At 39.8% G+C, this 26,148-nt stretch overlaps 1 protein-coding gene across 3 annotated transcripts in view; it reads right to left on the bottom strand.

The window, feature by feature from the left end:
- LOC122517181 (protein outspread) overlaps positions 1-26,148 on the bottom strand; it is a 71,338-nt gene that overhangs the window by 11,421 nt on the left and 33,769 nt on the right. For all 3 annotated transcript variants that reach the window (XM_043635602.1, XM_043635603.1, XM_043635604.1), the window contains exon 3: positions 24,102-24,167. In XM_043635602.1, coding sequence (XP_043491537.1) covers positions 24,102-24,167 — 66 coding nt within the window. The remainder of the gene's footprint in view (positions 1-24,101; positions 24,168-26,148) is intronic.

Genomic DNA, 26,148 nt, shown 5'->3' with positions numbered 1-26,148 from the left:
ACGCACACAAACACGCACACGCACACGCATCACTACGCGTACCATCCATTCTTCTTCCATGCGTTGGTTCGTTTATCCGCAGGTACTCGGGGGCCCAAGGAGACGCTACAAAGTTCTTCTACGAAGAAAATCTTAAGCCTTAGTCTAGTGCTTATCGCAAAGCATCCAAAGGAATGGTGCGCAAATCGTGCACGAGCTCGGAGGTAGGTGACACGTTAGTAAATATAATATGTTGGTTAGGATAGATAGGGCTAGTATCCCATAGAAAAGGAGAACTAAAGGGGTTTGAAACGATACGTTTCCTAGTCGGCTTCTCGCGGTGGTTTGCTTGGGCGTGTCATAAGTATTCATGTACAACATGAACGCGTACATCAACAAAATGAGGAAGGTGGGGCACGAAAGCAAAAACTTTTCGCCTCACCGGGTATAACTTCTTTAATTGTTTTTCTCGTTGCAATGAATGAGTTTTTAACGGCACGGCGACAAGAGAATCGAACGGCTTGCTTGCTTGCTTGCTTGCTTGCTTGCTTGCTTTCTCGAGACAATCGGGGTCTCTCGAGCGGAAAGAAAGCAACGATAGAAACGGCCGAACGTTTATTTGCTTATTAATGTTTTCAGGGAAAAAAGGTTAATGCAAAATAATAAACGTGTTTTACGCGTTCGCGTTAATGAAATTGGAAGAATCTTTCCGTCTTTCGACCGAGGTCGCTAATTATTAGGCGAAATGATTCGTTACGGAGGAATCTCCTCAGAGTAGTTTTTCGTCCGCTCGCAAAATGAATAATTATTCATTAAGTGTTTGTTCCCTTTGGCTGCGAAAGGCAGAAAAGTGATGTATATCGAATTATGGATCGCGTGCGTTCTATCTTGATGCCTAATTAAAGGCAATGTCAGAGAGAGAGAGAGAGAGAGAGAAAGCGTACACTTGGCAGATACGTAGTTCAACGCTTATGTTAGCTACGAATAATGCACCGGATGCCGCGTTCCTCGCACTGTTCCGAGCATTCGCGTCCTCTATCCTCATTTTTACTTATTCCTTTTTCTCTTATCCCATCCCCTCTCTTTGAGCATCTTTTTCTTCGGCTAGGGGAGCTAGCTAGCTAGCTAGCTGCTAGCGCCTATATCTTTCTCTTTGTCGCGAAAGAATGTGAGCAAATACGTTGTAAGTCAATTATTTTACCACGGCCAATTTCATGCAATTATGCGATCGGCACTCGCGCGTACGCACTTTCTCATTCCACGAGATCTTGTCTACTTTTTTTTGCGCTCGGCTCAACATCTCATCCGAGAATAAAGATGAACCTGTAATATCTACACAGTATAGTAGGTTTTAACGGCTAAAGAATATATCTATCGAAGAAACTACATAAATTCTTCCCCCTCCTGCCTTTACAAATTTTCTCGCAACCCGAAAGAAACCATTCTTTTTTGAAGTTATACTTCTTTTGGCGCGTTTGGGAAAATGTGATGGGAGTTGATTTTTTTCCGAGCGTCAATAAAATCGACACCACGAAGTTTGTCGGTATTTACGATGCGCGGCAAAGCGATTTCAAATTTACGGTATGAAGTCGTCATCTTTCTCTTCTTCTTCCTTCTTTTTTTTTCTCAAGCGGGTCACCCATCCAAGTACTAATTGTACTCAGCGCTACTTGACTTAAATGATCGAGCGGGAACTAGTGCTACCACCGCGCCATGGCTGTTGACGCGTGAAGTAAATCAATATATCTCTCTTATATTTAGTGTGGACTGATATCTATATTTTGATATTTTTTTATTATATTATTATTATTTTCTTTTTATAATATAATAATTATTATTATTTTTTTTTAAGTTATTTTTTGAAGTTATTTTTGAGGTTATTAAGGTTATATTTGTTTTGGTACGCCAAAGAAGTATAACTTCTTACGTGCGTACATAAGTGCACACACTCGTTTTTTTTTTATATCCTCGTAATCGGATACTTTGATTTGCGTATATCACCGGGATCGTTAAAATAAGGCTACCATTAGCTATTGCTTCGTGGATTTTTCGCACGATATCGTAGACTGGCGCCATAACGACACTCGAGTTAATTACATCTACGATAACGCACGACGCGTTTCCGCAAACGGAGCGTAATTACGGAAAGGCCCAATGGCTTCTCAGATAGAAGGGGAGAAGACACAGAGAGAGAGAGAGAGAGAGAGAGAGAGAACGAGAGAGAGGAAAGAGAGGCGTCTGGTTTCTTACCGTCTTCGACGAGGAGATAAGAATCGTCAAATCGTAAGGCGTGCGTTATCTCGTGTTGAAAAAGTAAAGCAAAGAAAAGGTAGAGAGAGAGAGAGAGAGATAGGTGTTAGGATCATAAAAGCCCCGCCAGCTTGGTCTACCCGCGAAGAACTCTCCACGCGACACCAGGCTCCGTGGTGGCATTAATTCAAAGTCAAAACGATTAATAAGCTACGGCATTCTCAAGACGTTTACCGTTAACTCGGCACATGTATGGTCACGTTTTGTTTCTTCGTGCGCGCGATAATCAAAGCTTATGCGCGCGCGCGCGCGTATGTTGCAGCAATTACGCCCACAAAAGCACGCGACTCGCGAACCTTAATTTCTCGTCGAACGTATACTACGTGCTCTTTCTTTTCCAAGAGTAAAAGAAAATAAAGAAAGGAGAAGAGAAGAGAGAGAGAGAGAGAGAACGAGCGAATGTATTACTTGCAATAAATTAGATTCGTCGGAGCACGCTTTTGAAAATTCGCTCGTTCTTTGATGGCGTGTGGGACGATGACGACGAGTGACGTATTGTTCGACGATATTTCGAGCCAATGAAAAATTATAAAAGGCTCTATGACGGAAGTTTTGCAAAGAACATCGCGACGTGTGCCCTATTTTTCTCGAATTATAATTCGCGCGATATTATAAAGAAGGATAAGTTAGCGGATCGAGAGAAAGTAACGTTACGTTCTTCAAAGCGAATACGCAGGCGTAGTATGTATGTATGTATATATGTATGCATGTATGTATGTAGGGGTATTATGGCGGCACGCGCGCTGGGATTCGAATCGTCTCGCGGGAAATTACAAAGACCTCCTCTCTCGAGTCGTTAAATACGAACGATATGTCGCGAGTAGAGTGATCGACGACGAGCCGTCAATGTGGGCGACTGCATAAGGAGGTGGGGAGGAGGAGGAGGTTAACAGCAAATTACGTAAAATAAAACGAACCATGAATTGTTTTAAAGACCGAACAATAGGACCGTTGTAAATTCAACCGGAGAGAGATGGGAAGGAGAAGGCTTTTCCAGGTTCCGAGAGAAATCGTCCGACGTTCGTCGAGGTTCGTACAACACGTAAACGCATCGATCCTTTCGATCGATAATTACTAATTAACCTGGCCGTCGATAGATCGCTAAGACCGTGCTCGGCCTCGAACAAAAGGACATACTCGAGAGATCGGGAGAATAAAAGAAACGGCAATGAGAAGTCGTTGTTGAGAGGGAATTTAGTAGCGAATAAAACGCGAGCAGTATTCGGGGAAAAAAGTTTCAGAAGGACTAGCGTATGAGAGTGAGAGAGAGAGATTTAGAGAAAGAGTGAGAGAGAGAGAGAGACGGATAAGACTAGAAGAACGAGACAGCATAGAGATTACGCAAGAACAGGAATATATCGAGGTTTGGTAGATATGTATACGTACGTTTTACGTATACATACCTACGATACTTACGTATCTTGCGCTTAATGCCATTAGTCGAGGATACGAACACGTACGTATTGCGTGATGTACCACGAGCTCACGATTTCTTCTCACAGATGCACGGACAATATTCGTTTCAAAGTTCTTACTGGATGCGAGAGTATTTTTTTTTTTTATATTTCACTGGCCTCACTCACTTGGCGTAATATTCTATGACTAACTTTCACTCAGCATAGTTGTTGTATCAGTGTAACGTGCAACTTCTTCGATCGTTGACAACGGTCGCAGATGTCTTTTTCATCGATAATCACCGTATTGTTCTATGGAAATTTTTCTCTCTTTTCAAGTTAATCGACGAGTAAACGCGTCGATTACGCGATCGCGGAAATAGACTCTTTCGCGAAAATTCGCAATACGCGTAATTTCGGTTGGGAAAAAGCGTCGCTATAAAAGACTCGTATTAATTTCGATCCTAAGTCTCGCGCATTCTTTCTCAGCGACGATCCTAGTTGTTCTTTTACGGGTTGCTATAAAGAGAGAAAGAAAGAAAGAGAGAGAGAGAGAAAGAAAGAAGCGTTCGTACACGTCCCATCCCCCGTGCATAATTATAGAGTCGGTGCGAGATTGTAAGTCGTTGTGCAAGGCCTGGGCGAGGCCACCGCATAGAATATTCAAGACTCTTAGTTTCTTCTAATAGTAAATATTATTATGCTAAGTGCAGTCGTTGTCACGCCCTCCTCTCCTCCTTTGCCTCTTGTCAGATATTCATCTTCTTTTCCATTTCCCATACGCGTACTTGCTATAGGTATATATATATACCTACGTTAGAGTTCCCTTTCGAGTGAGAAGAAGATGGGCGCAATCTTAGCGTAGAAATAAAATTTCATTTGTTGTTGTTCGTATTATTTCATTAATTAAAATGACGTCTATCTTGAGAAATATAATGGAACGTTCGTAAGATAAGACGAAAGATTGCGTTCCGAGGAAAATAATACTACGAAAAGAAAGAGAAAAAGAGAGAGGGAGAGAGAATAATAAATCGAAGAAGAGATTTATGAAAAATTCACGAGGATAAAGTACCGCGCAGAATTTGCGAATCGGTACGGCTGGTGGCACCTGCGAGCCGGTAGAACGCAGAGAAGGTGGAGAAGGCAAATTCTACACGAATCTACGATCGTACGGCGCGCGTTCTTCGCTCGTAAAGATAACGATCGTCGTTACGAAGGTGTCGTAACTGCGTCATGTCGTTAACCGAGGCCTTACTTCGTGATCTCTCCTTTTCGATAGACTCGACCTTCGATCCGACGATAAATTCCTGACTGTTTCCCTTTTACCATCAGCGATGACGGTAAGCCTTCGGTAAGATCCCTCTTACGTACCTGCCACCACCATCCATCGAACAATCCTCTCTATGCTATTATTTTCTTTCTAAAAATTGCGATTTGTCGTCTCGACATGTGCCAATGCCAAAGAAAAATATTCGAAAAATATCAAAGAAGAAGAAGAAGAAGGAAAACGTCTTTGAAAGATCGAATCGAAAGACGAAGAGAAGAGCGAGAGTAAAGAGGAAGAGGTAAAAGGGCAGTTTGGTCACGAGTTTAAAGATAAGTAACTCGACAACACGAACTTTGTGTTGCACTGTGTTGCAGCCGTTGTGCACGGGCTTGCATTGCTACTGGACAAGAAACTAGCGGTAATAACGCTTTACAGTTTTCCTTCTCTTCTTACTCTTCTTTCTATTTTTGTTATTTTTCTTTTTTTTTTTTTTTCAATCGACTCAACGAAGGAGAAGCAGGCAACCTCTTACAGTTCAGGGTGCTCGTTGAGAGAAGTTCCATATTAGGATTCTTGCTTCTTGGTCTGCCACGATGGAAGCTATTGAGACGTAGTTACTCTTACTTATCCTGTCGGTAAAAGGAAGGAAGGAAGGAAGGAAGAAGATGCAGGTCGTCGTTTCGAAACTCCGCGAAGAATCGAGCAAAGGGCTTTTATTTCGTTTGACCGCGCGGAGAACGAAGAAGTAAAGTCGAGCAGAAAAGAGGGAGAGAGAGAGAGAGAAAAGAGGGAAGGAGGGAAAGAGAGTCGAGCCCTTGGGATGGGATGTCCGTAATTTTCTAACTCGAGGGATATCTTCCCTCCGGACGACCAACCCAACCGAATTCCATAGAAGGACGTAATGGACCGGCGCTAATGGGAAGCTTCGAGATTACAAGACCTTTCCTCTCTTGGCCATCGTACAGCGAACAAAGTCGAATCATTCTACGTTATCTTTGGAAAAGGTATAAAACGCGTTCTTCGTCCGTCTTTTTTTGCCATACTCGTATTACGAGCGCGCGTGCACGCACGGAGGAACGAGCAGAAAATATACGAAGGAAACGGGCAATTCCTCTCTCTCTCGCTCTCTCTCTCTCTCTCGCTCTCTATGGCGTCGTTAGGAATCCTGTTTACTTTAATTCCAAATGACAAGAATCGAAGTAAAGACCAGTAGTTTTCGCGTTTCGTAATATCTACTTGCTTACTTTGGCGCTTTACGCGCTCGGTTATGTTCGTAAGACATGAATTTCCTTCTCCCTTTCTCTTCCTACCAATCCATTTTTTTTCTTCATCTTTCGGCCTTTTCTTTTGTAATCGCGAGATATCCAGCCGTGCCTTTTTACGACGCACTTCAATGTATACTAATTGGTACATCGGAAGCATCGCGATATTTTACTGTCCGCCATTCAATATCTCGTTTGCACCGAGCATTCAGAAAGCCGAGCTAGGAATCGGCTTTCTGAAAATTGAAACCTATCGAACGGCGGAGGGAACGTAAGCTCGTTTCTCCAACTTTCCTCCTACTGCTACGCAGCTTAATCGATCGGCGGATTAGCTGTAAATCCCTGGATCGATAGACGACTCGATATAACCGAATTGCCCGCTCGTTTAATTTGCATTTATATACGTTGACGCGATAAAGCTAACTTTAATTCGAATAGGGTAGTAAAGGGTGGGTTAATGACCCTTTAAACTCTTCATTCTCGATCTCGTTGGTTTCGCTTTTTCTCCGGTCGCTCGATTTAAGCGGGCAAATACGTGTAGAAGCTTTACAAAATTTAATTTTTCTTTTTTTTTATAAATCGCTTGTAAAATTATTTACAAATATAGTCATAAAATTTGAAGCCAAAAATCCAAGTCGTTCAAATGTCGGAACGCGATGCATGTAATACGGAACGGTCGAGCTTTTTTCAAACGCGTTTTTCTCAAAACAACTTTTTTCGGACTTGTGTACACTCTAGCTTACAAAGTTTTTAACCAATCATTTTGAAATTTGGAATATAGTTTCTTTATATAATTACGCTTTATTTGAACCTGAATCATAAGCGATATCTTTGTTTAATGTATTTTTTTTATAATGAACAATATGAAAAAATTGTAAATTATGCTTTATGTTCACATCCCTCTAAAAAATACAAATTTTCATTTTTTCTAGGGAAATGAGGTTCAAATAGAAGATACACATATAAAAAATGTAATTTTCTTTGTAATTGATTTCTGATAGAAATCGTGGCTTCCAAGATGTACACAAACTGCTTCAGTCGGATAGAAACCTAAAATGCGTGAAAGCTGATATCTCCGCTAGTTTTCGAGATAAATCTTGAAAAATTTCGGAATATGTTCTCATGAATATAAATGACCTTGTAATATTAATACGTAACATAAATTTTTAATACGTTAAAAAAATTCATAAAAATCATAATGAAAACATCGTTTTACACGTATTTCCCCCCCTTAAGTGACCAATATAATAATTCGATTCGCGATAAAGAGGAAAAGAATGAGACTAAATTTGTTTCCGGAAAGTAAAGCTGTTAAGATTGTCTTGTTGTTTTGGTCTAGAAGATGCGGGTCCTAAGCGTTTTCCAACGATATGCGCCCGATTACCGAGAACAAGACCGGAGTTTCTTGTTTCCACCGCAAGATGCAACGAGCTTAACCCGCAACCGATGATGAGAATGGCGTATTACGGCGGATACAACTCCTCCTCCCCGTACAACTCGTAAGAACAAAACCAATCCGATGGATGGCGTCTCTTCTTCTCTTTCCGTTCGCATCCATCGAGTTTTAGGCCAGTCAACGCGGGCCTAACTTCCAGATTCTCTGGCAAACGCGTGCATCTTTGTCCTAAGGGTAAGTTGACGACGCTGAATCGAATGGTGCTAATTTTATTTAAATTTGATCCCGAGGTTTTGAGAAAAAGGGTAAAAAAGGGTAAAAAATGGCCTTATCTTAGAATCTAGGCATTTAATCGAAAAAAGTTTCAAACAAAAGTTGTAGAGAATTGAAAAATACTAAAAAAATGTTCTATGAGTTATCTTCGTATTTTCAAAAATAAGCGCATAAAATTGGATTGAAGATGGGAACAAAATTTTAAGAGTGGGAGAAAGCAAGCTTATCCCTCCGTCGCGTTTTACACGCGAGCGAGCTGTATGCGTGCGAGAGCGTCCGTGTGCACTAATACACAAACGAAGGATTCGGCAATCTTCGGGACTCTCGATCTTGAATGCAAGTGCGAGTATCGAATCTTGATGCTTATGGCACGCCGTTTCTTTATTTATTGTCAAAAATAATGAACCTTGAGTAAAAAAAAAATAATTCATTTTAACGGAAACTATTATTATTTAGTTGAGAGTAAGTAAAAATAATGAATTAATTTTGTGTCTCGCCATAAAATTAATTAGAATAATTATTGATATAAATTCTTTGCCTCACAAAAATTTATTTCTATATCAAATTGAATACGTATTCTCTTTAAGACGAAATTTAAAATTTAAATATTTTTCCTATTAAATTATGTATTTTAAAATTTTTAATTACTGACTTTTTGTCTCGTAAAATTTATTAGTTTCAAATTAAATACATATTTGAAAAAGAAGAATTTTATAACCACACATAAAATTAATTCAAGATATATATGAAAGGATATTCTAAAAAACGTGGAATTTATTTTTTGTCTATACATAATTTTAATTCATTTTTATTATGTTATAAGAAAACAGTAATGCATTCTGATTCATCTTCGAAGTCTTAAGAATTGTACGAATAAATTGAGCGATTATCAAGTGGTGCGTTAGCTTAAGTAGTAACGCTTCGCTTCTCGCGCTGGGTATTTAACGTTCGATTCTTCGTGGGGGAATTATTTTTTTATAAGTTTTTCTATCCTTAGGTTATATAAATTGTTATAAATTTCCTAATTTCTAATTATATAGAAAAAAATTAAAATTATTACAAAAAAATTAAAAGCAATAAATTTTTTTACATCTTGCACAATAAAGGAAGATTTATTACTTAAATTACAAATTCATCCTGTAAATACCATCCTAAAAATGTCTCGTTTCGGCACATTAAAAATTAATTTTTTTATTTATTGGATATTATTTAATTTATAATTAGTAACTTACTCGCGTAATAATGTTGATTTCTTAATAAATTTTATCGTTAGTGCAAAAGTTGAAAAAATCTGAGGTGGGACTCACTGACCGTCTCCTGTTAAGGATAGAAAAACTTATAAAAAAATAAGTCCCCCACGAAGAATCGAACGTTAAATACCCATCGCGCGAGAACGAAGACGTTACATGACTTACGCTAACGCACCACGTGGTAATTGGTTCAATTTTTTTCGTACAATCTTAAGACTTCGAAGATGACTCAGAATGCATTACTGTTTTCTTATAACCTAATAAAAATGAATTAAAATTATGTATAGACAAAATAAATTCCACGTTTTTTAGAATATCCTTATCAGATATATCTTGAATTAATTTTTGTGTGAGTTATAAAAGCTTCTTTTCAAATATGTATTTAATTGAAACTAAACTAATAATTTTTTACGAGACAAAGTCAGTAATTAAACAATTTTATCAATACTATTTAATAGGAAAAATATTTAAATTTTACATTTCGTCTTAAAGAGCATCCGTATTCAATTTGATATAGAAATAATTTTTTGGAGGCAAGAATTTATGAACAATTAATTCTTCAATTAATTTTATGGCGAGACACAAAATTAATTCATTATTTGTTACTTACTCTCAACTAAAAAGAAGTTTCCGTTAAATGAATTATTGTTTTTACTCAAGGTTCATTATTTTTGACAATAAATAAAGAAACGCGTGCCATAAGCATCAAGATTCGATTTAAAAATGCCGCGCTTATACGCCGATATATATAGATATACAAAACGCTCGACGCACGATGGCCAAACGAAGAATTCTCGCTACCGAAAGAAAAAAATAGAAAAGAAGAAATATCTGTTTTCGTTTCTCACTCGCACTCGTATACAAAACGCTCGACGCTCGATGGCCAAGACGTAAAGATTCTTGCTACCGAAAGAAAAAATAAAAAGGAAAATATCAGAACGCACAACAATCGATGGCAAGGACAATAATACTCGTTATCGCATGATAAATAAAAGAGAGAAGTATTGGTTTGTTCTCTCACTCGCACTTTCATTCAAGACCGAGAGTCCCGAAGATTGCCGAAGATACCGTCGTTTGTGTATTAGTGCAACACGGACGCTCGCACGCATACTAGCTCGCTCGCGTGTAAAACGCGACGGCGGAGGGATAAGCTTGCTTTCTCCCACTCTTAAAATTTGTTCCATCTTCATCCAATTTTATGCGCTTATTTTTGAAATACGAAGATAACTCATAGAACATTTTTTTAGTATTTTTCAATCTCTACAACTTTGTTTGAAACTTTTTTCGATTAATGCCTAGATCCTAGATGGCCATTTTTACCCTTTTTTACCCTTTTCTCAAAACCTCGGGATCAAAATTTAAATAAAATAGCACCATATTCATTCGCGCGTCAACTTACCCTAGGACAAAGATTGCACGCGTTGCCAGAGAATCTGGAAGTTAGGCCCGCGTTACTGGCCTATTACGACGACGCATGAAGCGAGATCGGCCGGATGTTTACGACCACGAATCGCGCTAATTTGATTGTTTTCGCAGCTTTGTCTTCTTCATCATCATCTTCTTTCGCTCGCGTGTAAAACGCGACGGAGGGATAAGCTTGCTTTCTCCCACTCTTAAAATTTGTTCCCATCTTCAATCCAATTTTATGCGCTTATTTTTGAAAATACGAAGATAACTCATAGAACATTTTTTTAGTATTTTTCAATTCTCTACAACTTTGTTTGAAACTTTTTTCGATTAAATGCCTAGATTCTAAGATAAGGCCATTTTTTACCCTTTTTACCCTTTTTCTCAAAACCTCGGGATCAAATTTAAATAAAATTAGCACCATTCGATTCAGCGTCGTCAACTTACCCTTAGGACAAAGATGCACGCGTTTGCCAGAGAATCTGGAAGTTAGGCCCGCGTTGACTGGCCTATTACGACGACGCATGAGCGAGATCGGCCGGATGTTTACGGCCACGAAGTCGCTCTACTTGATTGTTTCGCATCTTTGTCTTCTTCATCATCATCTTCTTCTTCATCTTCTGCTTCTGCCTATTGGTTATTGCCTAGGCAGAGCAAAAAATTTCTCTCTCGTACACACTCGTAAGCATACTTGCTTGTCCATGGAAAAATATCGATTTTGCGTATCGACTGGTCTAAAGTATCTAAGAAAAAAAAGAAAAAAAAAAAACAGAAACTGAAGAAACGTTCGCACGCTCGTCAAGATCAAGGGCAATCTGAAAACGATACTTGAGAGACGTGGGGCTCGTTCGAAGAGAAGGAAGTAAGGCGGACCGCAAGTCGATCAAACGATACGCAGCAGCGGAATATCTTCTAGCTGACGTACCTTTTTAACTTGCATGTTAGATCAAAGGTATCCCCCCCACTCCATACCTCACACTTAGGATATGATCGAATTGCAAAAGACCGCAACTCGACGTGCCGAAAAACCCGTGGAGAAAAATTCGTACGTTGATACTTCTCGCGTCAAATTTAACGTTTATTCGAAATGTAAGAAAGAAAAAGAATCCGACGGGGTTAGAAATTGTTAGAACTACAAATCTACTATCTCTGGTATAGTACGTTAAACATTTCCGATGACCATAATTCTTAGCTATTACAAGCGCTATTTTGCCGCTTTAGAAAGGTAATCGCTTGGCTAGAAGAAAAATACTCTACTACTCGTTGAAATATCCCGAGGTAAACTCGTCGAATCGATACCAAGTTTCTTACAGGATTTACGGCCGATCGTAATAATATTATTATAATAAGGCTCGAACGTGCGAGTTAATTAACGCAGGAGAACTAAATGAAATTAATTTCCTTTCGTAGAGAGCAGTGAGTCTAATTGTAAGTAAAGAAACGATAGAAAGGGGGAGCGAGAGAGAGAGAGATGAGATGAGAGAAATAAGAAGAAGACTATGAAGAAGAAGAGGAGAAGGAGAATATCGAGGGACACCTCGTTCGCTTCCACCCTTGGGCCTCTTCCTCTTTACATCAACACACGCCGACCGCCGTAATTTTCCGCTCGTACACACGATTAGCCGTTAATAATTCCTGCTCGCGTACGTATATACGTACTGTTACCGACTAATCGAATGCGCGGAGGACGTCGATCGTCCGGACGAGAACTCACGAAGGAACACGAACACAAAGTGCTCCGCCTTCTTCTTGGCAGCAAGGGACCCGGAGATCTGAGAGAACGAGGAGAAAGGGCCGAGCGAAGAGAGTGCACTTTCACGGCTGCTCTTGCGGGACATACGATCCTCGTAATAAATCCTACTCTATGCTTTTCTTTGCCATCTTCCTTCTATATTGGAGGTGTACAGAGAGTATCTTTTTTCCCCCTTACCGTTCCGGCTCCTCCTGCCCCATCTATCTCTACCTCTATCTTTCTTTTATTTTTCCTTTTTTTTTTTCTTTCAAGTCGAACGATCGATCGCAATTATTCGCTCTATTCGCAGGACGAATCGTACTAAGAACGTTATTGCCGCTCGCTAAGCTGCATCTTTTTTAATAATCTTTTTCTATTCTTCCCTTGGTTTTCTTCGTTTTGGTCTGCAAGGCAAACGATCGTATTTTTGCTTGGTCGACAATCGAGCTTACGTAGCGATTATTGGTCTTTTCCTTTTTCGGTTCTTTAAATCAATATTTTTCTATCCTCATTCCGTCGATTGCGATTTCAATAATGTCGATTACAAGCTCTCTAACGATCACGAGAGTTATTATAAATTCGCTCGGCTCGTTCCTCGCAAAAGTACAAATTCCGATTCTGGCACGCGGCTGCCAGGATAAATGGTAATGGGCTTGGTCGGTTGAATGGTCGGTACACCGTATAATAGCCTCCTGCTGCTGCTTCTTCTTCTTCTTCTGCTTCTTCTTCTCCTCCTCCTTCTCTTCTGTTTCTCTGGCTGCTGCTTTTTTTTGTCTTTTTTCCTTTTTACATCGGGTCGTTTCAATTCCACGGCTACGTACGTTACTTCCAGGTTCTTCGTAGGAAATAGAACGATATTAAAAGGATTTCCATCTTTAGCCAGCTGAATCGACGACGACGACGACGACGACGACAACGCGAAGGATCATTCTCCTCCCTCGTAAAAGAAAAGAAACGCACAAAAGCGAATTCATCGCATTCAAACGATCCGGGAGGAAGTCCTTTTAAAGGTTCTCTCTCTCTCCATATCGAACGATAAAGTGGAAATAATGTTAAAGCAATACGTTCCGATTACGCTTTCCTAAGAATGATAGGTCCACGATGGGAGAGAGAAAGAAAGAAAGAAAGAAGGGCTTTTCCATTACGGACTCTCGTAAAATAATAATAATAATAATAATAATAATAATAATAATAATAATAATCGAGCGCGTGCGAGAGATGGTCTCGCGAAGAGAGCCCGGCGCGATCTTAGCTCGTAAAACTCTTCTCGCGAGAAGAGGGAGCATGTACGTATAATCCGGTACGATTTATCTGCCGAACGAGTTAGCGATCCGATACGCGAACATTGGCATAAACAGAGATTTATGTAACTTTACGGCGCGGTAGATTACGAAATACGACTTCGTGATCGAACGACAAGTCGCGAAGAGTCTCTCCTTCTCTCTCTTTCTTTCTTTCTTTCTTTCTTTCCCTCTCCGTATTCCAGGCGATATATTTGCGAGTCAAAACTGACGTCATTTTAAAAATAAATTTTTTAACGCGTCCCGTTCAACGTTTATAAACTATAAATCAACGTCGCATTATATTTCCGATTGAAAAAGAAAAAAAAATATTAGACGCTAATTCTACGACATAGATTCGATGTAAGTAGCAGGTATAAGATAAATATCGAGTGAAAGCGGACCTCCCAACCTCTTACGAGGGTCAATACGCTCGACAGATATTTTCTTTAAATGGTAACCGGAAGACGGAGATCTTTCTCTCTCTTTCTTTCTCTTTCTCCCAAAGACAAGGTGTATCGGGCCGAAGAGAAAAGTGGGATTTGCGGTGCAATGCCTGGAAATAAGAAAGAATAAAAAGATAAGAGAGAGAGAGAGAGAGAGAGAGAGGAAGAACTCATTGTCTCGATGAAACCGTAAATACTTCAAAGGAGAAGGCAACATCGGGCTGTTCCCTTTTACCCGTCGAATCCAAGAGGTCCTGTAACTCGTCCGAAAGGATGTTTCTCCGAGAGGAACAAATCGAACAATAAAAAAGATTCTTGAAAACAGGAACCACCGAAGATCGGCGGGACGATGCGCGTTGGAAAAGGGCCAACAAACCGAATAAATATTTCCATGTTCGGTCTGATTTAAACTCCTTTCGTTAATTCGATTCGCGCGATTCTACTTTCATAAAAGAAGGATTAATAAGTTTATTCGAGATGGAAGGACGGAAGGAAACTCGCATGGAATCGTCTTGACGGTCGATTAATCACGAGAAAATGAACGGATATTTAAGACTCTCCTCGATATCGAGATTTATTCGTAGATTTAACGGCGCAGATAAGTCCGCTCATTTTCCTATGATTAATGACAGCCGTCGTTGAGCATTCCACCCGGCGAACTTATCTCTCCTTATACCCCTCCCCCCTCCTCCCACCCTCCCTCTCTATTTCTCCTCTTCTTCTAACATCGATGGATACGATGGAAATATAGTTATCATCTTCCGTTTCAAATCAACAAACCTACATTTTCCCGATTAATAGCTAGACTAAATTGTAGAAAAAATTCATCGAAGCTTCATCGTTAATAATCAGAAAAAGTCGGAATAATCAGTGATCGCGAGCTCACTTTTTCGATCATTTTCTTTCTTCTTCTTTCTTTTCTCCTCTTGTTATTCTTATTCTTGGAGGAGGAGAGTGGTATATGACCCTCTTAATGAAGTCCGACAGACATTGCCGAGCGAATGCGCGCGAAGCCGCTGGAGCATGGTGCAAGTATCATCGTGTGGTGATTGTAAAGGACACCATGTAAGCAGGAACACCGTAACCGACTCGTTACCGGCTCGTGCTATTCGATATAACGAGAGAGTAAGCTAAGCTATGGAAATAATATGCCAGGAGTGGTCCGACGGCAAGAGCCTTCTTTTTTCTATTCTTTTTTTTTTGAAGTTATACTTCTTTTGGCGCGTTGGGGAAAATGTAATGGGGAGTGATTTTGTTCCGAGCGTCTGGGAAAACGACACCATGAAGTTTGTCAGTATTTACGACGCGCGGCAAAGCGATTTCAAGTATACGGCATGAAGTTGTCTTCTCTTCTTCTTCCCCTTTTTTTCTCAAGCGGGTCACCCATCCAAATACTAATCGTACTCAGCGCTGCTTTACTTAAATGATCGAAGCGAGAACTAATGCTGTAACCGCGCCATGACTGTTGACGCGTGAAGAAATTCGATATATCTCTCTTATATTTAGTGTGGACTGATATTTATATTTTGATATTTTCTTTTTCTTTTTTTTATTCTTTCTTATATATATATATATAATAATAATTATTTTTTTTTTAAGTTATTTCTTTTCTTTGAAGTTATTTTTTGAAGTTATTTTTGAGGTTATTGAGGTTATGTTCGTTTTGGTACGGCAAAGAAGTATAACTTCTTACGTGCGTACATAAGTACACACACCAGTTTTTTTTTCTTCAATTTTTTCTTAGCTTTCGCTTCGCGAGACGAAATTATCGCTGAGATCCTCGTAAATATCCACGATCGAGAAAAGAGATGGATCTTACGATTAGTTAGATATGAGTGTTTCTTGTAATTGTAAGAAACTAAGAAACGGTTAAGCTCATAACTCATCGAATCGAGTCGAATCAAATGAAAGCGAAGAGAGGAAGAAGACCGGCCGAGCGAAGCCAATCGAGGAGGGACAGACAGCTGGTGCCGTTGCTCGTTCCTCTAATTGCATCTAATTAGATTAGAAGCCCGCTACACTCGTTGTCCGGCACCGCGTTGATCGGAGGTACGACCTGTGTTAATCAGGATGCCAGCCAGGTCGTTCTCGATCGATTCTCGAATTAGATTGCGGCAAAACCTCGTTCTGCTTTTAATCTATCTATGTATGTATGTATGTATGTATGTATGTAATGTCTATAGCGATCTCTGCATACACAGGTTTATGTACACGTAGAATAAACGCGCGAGTATCTATCGGCGTTAATTGAAAGGTCGAATGGGAAAGCCAATTACGAAAGAGATCTATCGTCCTCGACACTTTTCTCGCCGAAAGAATCTCCTAATTGTTCGAATTTCTTCCTAGCTCGAGGAGGATCGGTAAAAATGTTAAGTAGTTCGTTCAAAACTTACAAACTCATTAATCATCTGCGCGAATTTGCGAGGGTGTGTTTACTACGAGGAGGAGGAGGAGGAGGAGGTCGACGACGAAGGTGATTTTTCAAAGATTTTCCAAGCGCATTCCATCGTCGACGTATGTAAATCCCTGAACCCTTTTAATAGTCACGCTTCCAAGAGCATTTCTCCAATAGCCGTCAGGGCGTTTATCGATGCCGATACGCCGACAATTCACGACTTGACAAGCCACTTAACTCGGACTACTTATCCGGGGTTCGCTACGTCAACGAGCAAGGCGAAGACGAATGGCGGAAGGAGCCGTCCATCTTTCAAGCAACCGTGCTTTTCCGAAAACCATACGACGACGAGTCTTGCTTGCCTTTTTCATTTCTTTCGTAAAAGGTATGAGGGGCAAAATGAGTTTAAAAATTGGAAAAAAAAGAAAAAAAAAAGAAAAAAAAACAGTGCACCCTGATCAAGTTGAGACAGCCTCTCTTTTCGTATCCTCGCGTGTGTTTCGCATTCAAACGCCTTCGCTTGGTGTAATTTAGAACCCGTTTGGAGCCCACGGCGAGGCAGGCACCCTTTCACCCGGCTTCACCTCGGATATTTCATGTAGCATCTGGTCCACGGAAAGAGGGAGCGAAAGTGTGAGAAAGAAAGAGAGAAAATAGCGACGAAATAAAGGTGAAAAATTACCGGCTGCTTTTGAAAAGGAAGACACGCCACTGGCAAAAGTTCTTTGAGTCTTATCGTCCTTGAACGCGCCTCTCGGCCTTGACAACTTTTGGGAATCCTTCCAGATGAGCCACGCGTTAGTTTCTTAAATCAACCTAATGACAAAGATACCGAAAACACTATTTACCTTAGAGGAGAGTTACTTTTTAAATAGCAGATCCAGGAATGAGAAAGGATATACCTGTAGGAAGAAAAAAACAAAGATGGCGATGCGTTATCAGAAATATTTGTACATGCGTCTGGCATCATAGGGAAGGTCGAGACAAGAGATCAATTTGCATGTCACTGATAGGAATCCATTCGACTCAGCAAACGTTCGTTCGGCAAACAACGACGATAGGCACCGAGGAACCGGTACTGAGGAATGACGGAAGCGGCAAATAGTTAGAGACAAACGATACGATATCTCCGTACAAGACTGCACCCAAACGGGTAATCGCTTTGAGTATAAGGAATAGTACCAGTATTACAAGTCGATCTTTCGATACTGCGTTCTGACGAGAAAGGAAAACTTCCTCGTCTCTCCCATACGCCATGAGATGTCTCCTCGAATACGTAGTCCCCACCCTTGTCGATTGAAACCGAGTATATATTTGTATTTTTATTCGCATAACATTTAAAGATCGATCGACAAAGATTACATGTTGTAACATAACGGTTTTTTTTAGGATAACGTTTTATAAATGTCAAGTGTAGTTTATTAATAAGAAATGTATATGTCTTCGAAAAAATGTGTAAAGATTTCCGAACGATAACGATCGTGTTGCTGATGAAGTCCCAATGAAAAGGAACGAAACGTACAACAAGATCAAAATAACCCGTACAAATTTCCTCAGACAGCTATTTTGATTACGATTAATATATAAATAATAACGTTTACTTTTTCAATTTACTCTTATCGGAAAACTAAAGGGCAAATATGATGCTCGCGTGATTTCTATAATGGTTAAAAAAAAAGAAAAGAAACGAACAAAGTTGATTTGTATTATTTCGCGCGGTAAATGCTTGTCAATTTGGACAGGGAAGAGGAGGAAGAAGACGAAGACGAAGCGAATGTCGTTGCCGGAGAACGACCTTCCTCGGAACTATTATTATTGATAATTGCGTCTGTATAACGCCTCGTCTTGAGAGAAGAACCGATCCCAAGCTTCTCCTCCGCTCGGTGGATCGGCCGCAAATGAACGAGGGGAACAATACGACAGCAGGATGTCTGGAGGAAAATGATAAACAAAAACACAGAGCGGATAGAGGTCGACCAGTTCTGCCGGTGGGTCGGTGAATCGAGTAGAAAATTCGATAAAAGACACGCCTCGTTATATTTCAAACGCGATTCCCTTTCAACCGTGGAGAAAATAAGAAAGATAGATACGGCGAAAGTAACGTCCTTTACCATTTTAATTAAAGTAAAAAGAGATCCAATTAAAAGATTTACATTCCCATGTTCGCTTATCGAAAAGAATATCTTAGAAAATATTCAGCATTCGTTCTTTACGTTAAATTCCATTTAAAGGTTCGCTCGAGGGTCCCTTCGTAACGAGGTGAACGAAGGAGCCCTCATAATTCATATGTCGTCACGCCACACAGTGGTCCCAAATCCCGAAAACGTGGCCAACCTCGAGCCCCCCTCCCCTAAGCTTTTTTTTTAACCTTTAACCATTGGAATATGTTTAATGGACCCTCTTTCCAACCATTTGTTATGGGTAAGTGCTTATGCACATCTGTAAATTATCAGTTGAAACGTGAGCGTAGAGCGCATCGCATTTGTGACTCGATGCACCATGAAAATTACGGTTAATTTAAACGCGTAAAGTGCAGTTAATATTTGTTCGATCTAAACATATGAATATGGAATCTTCGTCTGGCAGTAAATATAATTGAATTACGTTATTTAAAATTAACATAAAGAACAAATGTAATTGCTAATGTAGAGTATATTGCTGATTTTCGCTGATGCTCTGTGAGAAATATTTTGTCAAACAAGCTTAAAGTTACATATTGGAGAGCATTGCACACTCTAATTGGGTTTTAATTGTTTAGTGAAGCTTTACTTAATAAATAATCTAAAAAATAGCCACAAATAGACACAAGTGTAGCTTTTATCCGCAATATAAATATAATTATACATGAATAAAATATAAGGTAGTAAATAAATAATACTAAAAAAAAAAACATTTTAAAAATTAAACATTGTTTACATTGTTACACATTTTTTACAGAAAAGATTTAGAATAAAAATTAAAAAAAAATTTTTTTTTTTCAATTACTTCAATCACTTTTTAATGATATTTATCTGCCATTTTTAGCCTATTATTTGGTTTCTCAATAAAATAATATCAGTTTCGTAATCAACGATCTCAAAAACCCCAATATACTAATTTTAAAAAAGATTTAATCAATTGTTAATGAAAATATCTGTCATTTTCTGTAAGCCATTTTGTTTTTAAAAAAGTAATATCAGATTCATAATCATCAACCCCAATTGCCCTCAAATATTAATTTTCCAGACAGTCAAAGAACTTCATCTCTTGGCCACTTTTTCGGGATTTGGGACAACTGTGCACCGTCGTCTCGTTTTTACACCGGTAATAAATTATCCAAGTGTTGACTTACACCGGATTAAAGTATTACAAACTACTACCACGTTTCATCCATTCGTATTATCATTTTTAACGAGCGCGTTTGTTTCAATTGTTGCTACGACCGATGAACTATACTTTGCGAAATGAAATGTATTCTCCATTATTAAATACTATTAAAAGAAACGTACTATGTAAAAAGAGAAATGATTATTCGTAGAACGTTAGAAAAGGATGAACGACAACTTATTGTTAGTCTAACTCATAAGAAGACAATTAAATGGCCGTCATATTTCAACTGATTCCCTTGGGATGGATTTGAGTGGACGAAAATTACCCAGACCGCCTAGGGTGTCCATTATTCCCAGATAATTACATACCTCTCCCCGAGGAATTTTCGAAATGAGTTTTTGAGCCGCTCTCCTTAGGGGATGGGACTATCGGTTTCGAGTCTTCGCTTCTTTTCGTCATTGGCGTCGATAAGTCTCTCTCTCTCTTTCTCTCTCTTTTCTTCTACGGAATGCGCAGAGGAAAAATGTCTAAAGAATTTCTAGATGGAACGTATCTAAAAAGATTTCGTTGTAAGGTCTCTCCTTTGAATAGCGCTCGTTCTCGAAGCGTCGAATTGTCGAGAGAATACCGAAGCGAACAGCGAACATTCCGCAGCTAGAAACGCAAGGCTGCTAACGCAAGGCTGCCATAGTGCCGAGAGATCGAGTGAAACCTAACTGGACACAGGCGTTGCACGTAAGTAAACAGAGTCGTTGATCAGAGCTCTCGCATACTTACTTTGGAAGTAAGTACCTCTCTCGAGGCTTAAGCACCGAAGCGTGCTCCGATACAATGAATCTAAGCCAGCCATTAAACCGGTCGTTATAGCTCAAAACTCGTAGTGGCATTCATCTCCAGGCTCAATTTCAACGAGTCCTCCTCTCCTTCGGCCTCCATCGCGTTCCATTAAATCGTAAAGGTGCAGCTTCCGTGTTCCGACTAACTGTTAACTACTACGACGACGACGACGACGACAACAGCAACTACGCGAAAAGGGCGAACGATCTAAGTAAGTAAGAAAGATAGAGAGATGCAAGAGAGGTACCATTAAATGTAGCCAACAAGCCGTGCTCCGTTTAGTCTAGTTTAAAGCACTCCTTCGAAGACCTCCTCGAGATCTCCTTCGAAAGGCTGATTGCAAGCGAGCAGGTTGAACAGCTGGATAATGGAGACAGGCGTCCACATATCTCCGCTAACGGTAGAACTTTCTGTTATCTTCGAGTCACTTTGTGGTACAAGCAAAGACGACAAAATTTTATCGCTCGCACGCTCAACAAACACGGACCACGAAACGCATCTCGTCTTGTTCTTCTTCCACGAATGCAACAAAGACATTTCCTGTTCCGTAGTATTCTTTTTAATACGACGGATGATCAATTGTAATACATTTTATTGCAAGGTATACGGATACAAGAGGAAGGTAATTGCAATTTTGGATTCAAAGATGGAATAGAAATATTGGATCTGTTACAAGAACTCGAACGCCCAGGAAATCAAGGATCACAACAGATTTCATCTCGGAGAATGAGCACAAGGCGCCAAAGAGATGTGCGTGCATATACGCATACTACTACGTACACGCGTGTACGAGAGAGAAAGACGACTGTGAGAAAAGGTGTCTCGAGGTGAACTTCTTTTGCACCACGCAAACAAGATAGTCTATTTCCTTTTTGCGAGTTTTGTGCGACCTCGCGATGCCGAGATGACGATTTCGAGCTAACCACGCCTCCAAGGACCTGCTGCTACTGCTGCTGCTGATACTTCTACTACTACTACTAGCAAGAGGACAAGCCAAGGTCGACCAATACAAAAAAATACACACAACTTTACGGAATATCAGAAATACGGACTCGCGCGATTGAGATAGCCGAAAGGAATGAGACCTACGGTGGCAAAGCGATCTCCCTCAGTTGCCTTAGAAGGATAATGACAGAGATAACAGACGGAGAAAGAGAAACGACCTGTCGGATTCCCCATACGCGCTCGGACTTATCTTCTTAATAACTCGAAATGACTCGAAAGAGATTAGAGACGTTTGCATCGGTCTTACAAACAATAGGGCTTCCTTCTTAGGAGAGTTTGGAATATCAAATAGATCTTCGACCGGTAAAATGAGAAAAGGAAGAGAATTAATCGTTATGGAACGAATTGTTCTCGAGTGTCTCTTGACTTATGATATTTGAAACTTTGAAAAAGTTCATGCGAAAGAATTTAGGTTCAGAAGTACCATAGACATGTGCACTTAGAGAAAGAGGGGTCTATTTTTTACTCCTCTCTCTTTCTCTCTTCTTCTTCTTCTTCTTCTTCTTGTCCGTATCATTGACTAGCATAGGGAAGAGGACGATAGTAGTTTCCGTTTTTCCTTGTTCCGGGAAATCGCGCTTTAAGCGAAACAAAGAAGCACGCACGTCAACAATTTAAAAATTGTACGAAGCGAAATTTAGGGGGGAAATACGTGTAGAGGCTTTAATAAATTTAATTTTTTTTTTTTATAAATCGCTTGTAAAATTATTTAAAAATATAGTCATAAAATTTGAAGTCAAAAATCCAAGTCGTTCAAATGTCGGAACGCGATGCATGTAATACGGAACGGTCGAGCTTTTTTCAAACGCTATTTTCGGATTTGTGTACACTCTAGCATACAAAGTTTTTAACCAATCATTTTGAAATTTGGAATATAGTTTCTTTATATAATTACGCTCTATTTGAACCTGAATCGTAAACGATATCTTTGTTTAATGTATTTTTTTTATAATGAACAATACATGAAAAAATTGTAATAAGTCATGCTTTATGTTCACACCCCTCTAAAAAATACAAATTTTCATTTTTTTCTAGGGAAATGAGGTTCAAATAGAAGATACATATATAAAAAAAGTAATTTTGCTTTGTAATTAATTTCTGATTAAAATCGTGGCTTCCAAGGTGTACACAAATTGCTTCAATCGGATAAAAACCTAAAATGCGTGAAAGCTGATATCTCCGCTAGTTTTCGAGATAAATCTTGAAAAATTTCGGAATATGTTCTCATGAATATAAATGACCTTGTAATATTAATACATAACATAAACTTTTAATACGTTAAAAAAATTCATGAAAATCATAATGAAAAGATCGTTTTACACGTATTTCCCCCACTTAAATCAATATCGTTGATAATACGTTCTTTAGCAAGCATCGACATTAGGAAGAGGAAATGTTATCACGCATGGACGAACCACTAGGTATCTTCCTCTTGGCCAAGGTAGAAAGATAGGACGAAGAGATCGTGGGGAGTCGGGAAGCGCGAACCGGCCTGTCAGTCGAGCACAATTGACTTCGACCTTTGACGCTTCTACGTTCCGAGGAAGCCACTTGGCGGGGCAGCTTTTGATTCACTGCCTGGCTATAAAGTTAGAAGTCTGACAGTTCATGATACTTCAATGATAATACGTGACCGTCGGCTTCATTCTTCTCGCTTTCTCTCTTTCTTCCTCTCGCATTCCATTTCTTCTACCGAGGGCGGAAGGGAATTCCATGAAAATGATTGTTGGCAGAAGGCGCCAGGTTAACGAACAACATACCGTTTAATATTCTATTCCAAAAAAAAAGAAAAAAAAAACTCGGACGTAAAGTTAAATATTATCCTTAATGAGAAACTTCTTATCGGATATTTCCTTTTCTAAGGAAAGGAAATATTTAAATAATTAAAAGTTTTAAAATTATTAAAACTCTGGGAAAAACACTACTGGACCGAGAGAGAAGTGAAGATATAAGAAGAACATACAAAGTGGAGAACATTAACGAATGGATACTAAAAAAAAAAAAGAATGGAACGAACATATTAACAGAATGGACAACAGAAGAATTGTCAGAATTGCACGGGATAAGTCACCGGTTGGCCGCAGAAGCACGGGGCGCCCACGAAAACGATGGTGCGACAATTTAACAGTGCAATAGGCAGAAAAACGTCGTTACGAAACAGGCAACTTGCCTAAACTAAAGAATGAAGAAGAAGAAGAAGAAGAAGAAGAAAATTATTAAATAATTTTCCTAATTTTATGTTAAATATATTCGAAAACGTAAATGAAAAATAAAAAGAAAAAAACTTAGCCTCGTATAATTAATTAAAAAGAATGATGCATTTCCAAACGTTACGCTGACCCGTGTCATTTTTCTCAGCGACAGTTGAAAATAACGGAATAAGAGAGTTGAATGAATCCGTATCAAGACGATAAACGGATTTGTCAGCGGTAAAGTGGATTTTCGAGTGAACACGAAAGGCGCTTGGAGTGGTTCTTAGAGAGAGAGACGGTGCCCTTAAAGGGATTCGATTCGTCTTAGCGTACTTTGAATTATAAGTCGATGCGAGTAGGTACTTACGTGCTCGTCGACCGAATAAGTCAACTCTCCGTCGTCGTAAAGAACGAACCATCTTCTTTGCCATCTCTGAAACAGAAATAAAGAAAATAACAACCGAGTGAAAGGTTAATAAAGATTGGCAGAGGGACGTGTCTATCGGCGTTTAGACTCGTACCGCGAAAACTCCACTCTCACTTTTTTTTTCTTCTTCTCTCTCTCTCTCTTTATCTCTTTTTCTCTAGGCAAGTAAGTACGGCGATCTTCCACGAAATCGTAATTACAGCTCCGAGAGAAAACTATTCTAGAAGAAAGAGCAAGGAGGAGTACGTAGGTAGGTACTTGTTCGAGTCACAAGCCAAGGAAGAATCTCTGTGGTTTACCGACGCGCTAGCTGGGTAATTAGCACGAGGTAGCCGTTAATTAGAAACAAAGTCGAAAGAGAAAAGAATGGTAGGAACGATGGCATGAACCACCATCCTGGCAGGTCGTCACGATTTCCCTTTCAATGCCACCTGCGATGCTGAGTTTCCTACGAGTCTTCGTTACTCATCTTAAACGTCACATGCTTCTTCTCGCATTTTCCAAATTTTATGATCCCTCGTAAAAAAAAAAAGAAAGAAAGAAAAAAAAAAGTAAAAATACGACCACATAGAAAGCCGGCATTTTAATTTATGACGAGATACAACGAGAGGTTTTCTCTCGACGATGAGTGCCGAATCATCGCTCCTGACACGAACGCGGTATGGAAGACAATAAAATGGAGGATTGGACTTGGCTATTTTCTTTCTCCTTATCTTTTCATTATCCTCGCATTCAGAGAATAGAAAAAGAGATAACTTCCTCGTGGATACAGTTCGATAGTGGTCATCGGAGGGATACTTCGTCGTATGTTGTCGAATAGGCATCTATGTACCGTTGCAAAATCATCTGATGCAGAATAGAAAGAGAGGGAAGGGGGGTAGGGGGGAGGGAAAGAGAAGAAGAAGAAAGGAGACGTTCGGCCTACACAGAACGGCGGTATCTTTATCTGGTAATTATTCACCAGGCCTCGGTGAACTCGTACGAGGGGCCCTGGCACGTGCGTGGGAAGATCTTCTCTTCGCTGAAGGAAGAGGAAGAAGAAGAGGAGAAGGAGGAGGAGGAGGAGGAGAAGGACAGTGGAAGAGAAGAAGAAGAAGAAGCAGAAGGAAAACGTAAAGGACGTAAAAGACGAAGAAACAAGACATCGTTGTGGCGAACAATGCACTGCGAAAGAAAGAGAGGAAGAGAATTGAGACACGGTGTGTAGAAGAGAAAGCGCGGAACTTTGGACTCTGTAATCTCTTCCTCGTCTAACGTCTGCTGTAATTCTAACTATACCTACTTTTACAGACCTAACCCTCGTACACATCCATCTTTCTTTCTTTCTCTCTCTCTCGACGAGCGGATTCGATCGAGGCTTCTTTGTGTCGCGTGCCAAAAGATAATAAACCGCGAACCGTTAGGGCGTTATCGCGGTACCACTTGTCGCCATTTGGAATACGGAAGAATCAGAGTGTCCTTTAATAGTCTTTGGGAGAAAAAATGGCAGGACAAATACTATTCGATAAGACACGTATTTTTCATGATTAGATCGTATTCCTTTGAAAGTAAAATAGATTCGAGTCACGTCCGCCGTCTCTCGATGCGTTCTTCTCTGCGGAATGATACAGGAGGAGGAGGAGGAGGGGGGGGGATGGATCCTTGGTAGATCGACGGATCGATTGATCCATGCGGTGCGCGCTTCGGAACGCTGACCTACCGCACCTTCTTCCGGATATAGCGACGATCATTTCGCATCGCCCACGGATCAAGAAGTTTGTCTTACATATCAATGGTCATTCGGGACGTGCTTCCTGGATGAACAAGATACTTGAGTAGTCAACTATATAGTAGTCTCTCGTTTTGATCCTAATTTTACTTTAGTGCTATAATAAACAATTATTGAAGTTATACTTCTTTTGGCGCGTTTGGGAAAATGTGATGGGAGTGATTTTTTTTTTCCGATCGACACCACGAAGTTTGTCGGTATTTAACGATGCAAAGCAAG

Source organism: Polistes fuscatus, unplaced genomic scaffold, assembly GCF_010416935.1.
Source record: "Polistes fuscatus isolate 324 unplaced genomic scaffold, CU_Pfus_HIC Scaffold2, whole genome shotgun sequence".
NCBI lineage: Eukaryota > Metazoa > Arthropoda > Insecta > Hymenoptera > Vespidae > Polistes > Polistes fuscatus.
This window is presented reverse-complemented; position numbering and strand designations above follow the sequence as displayed.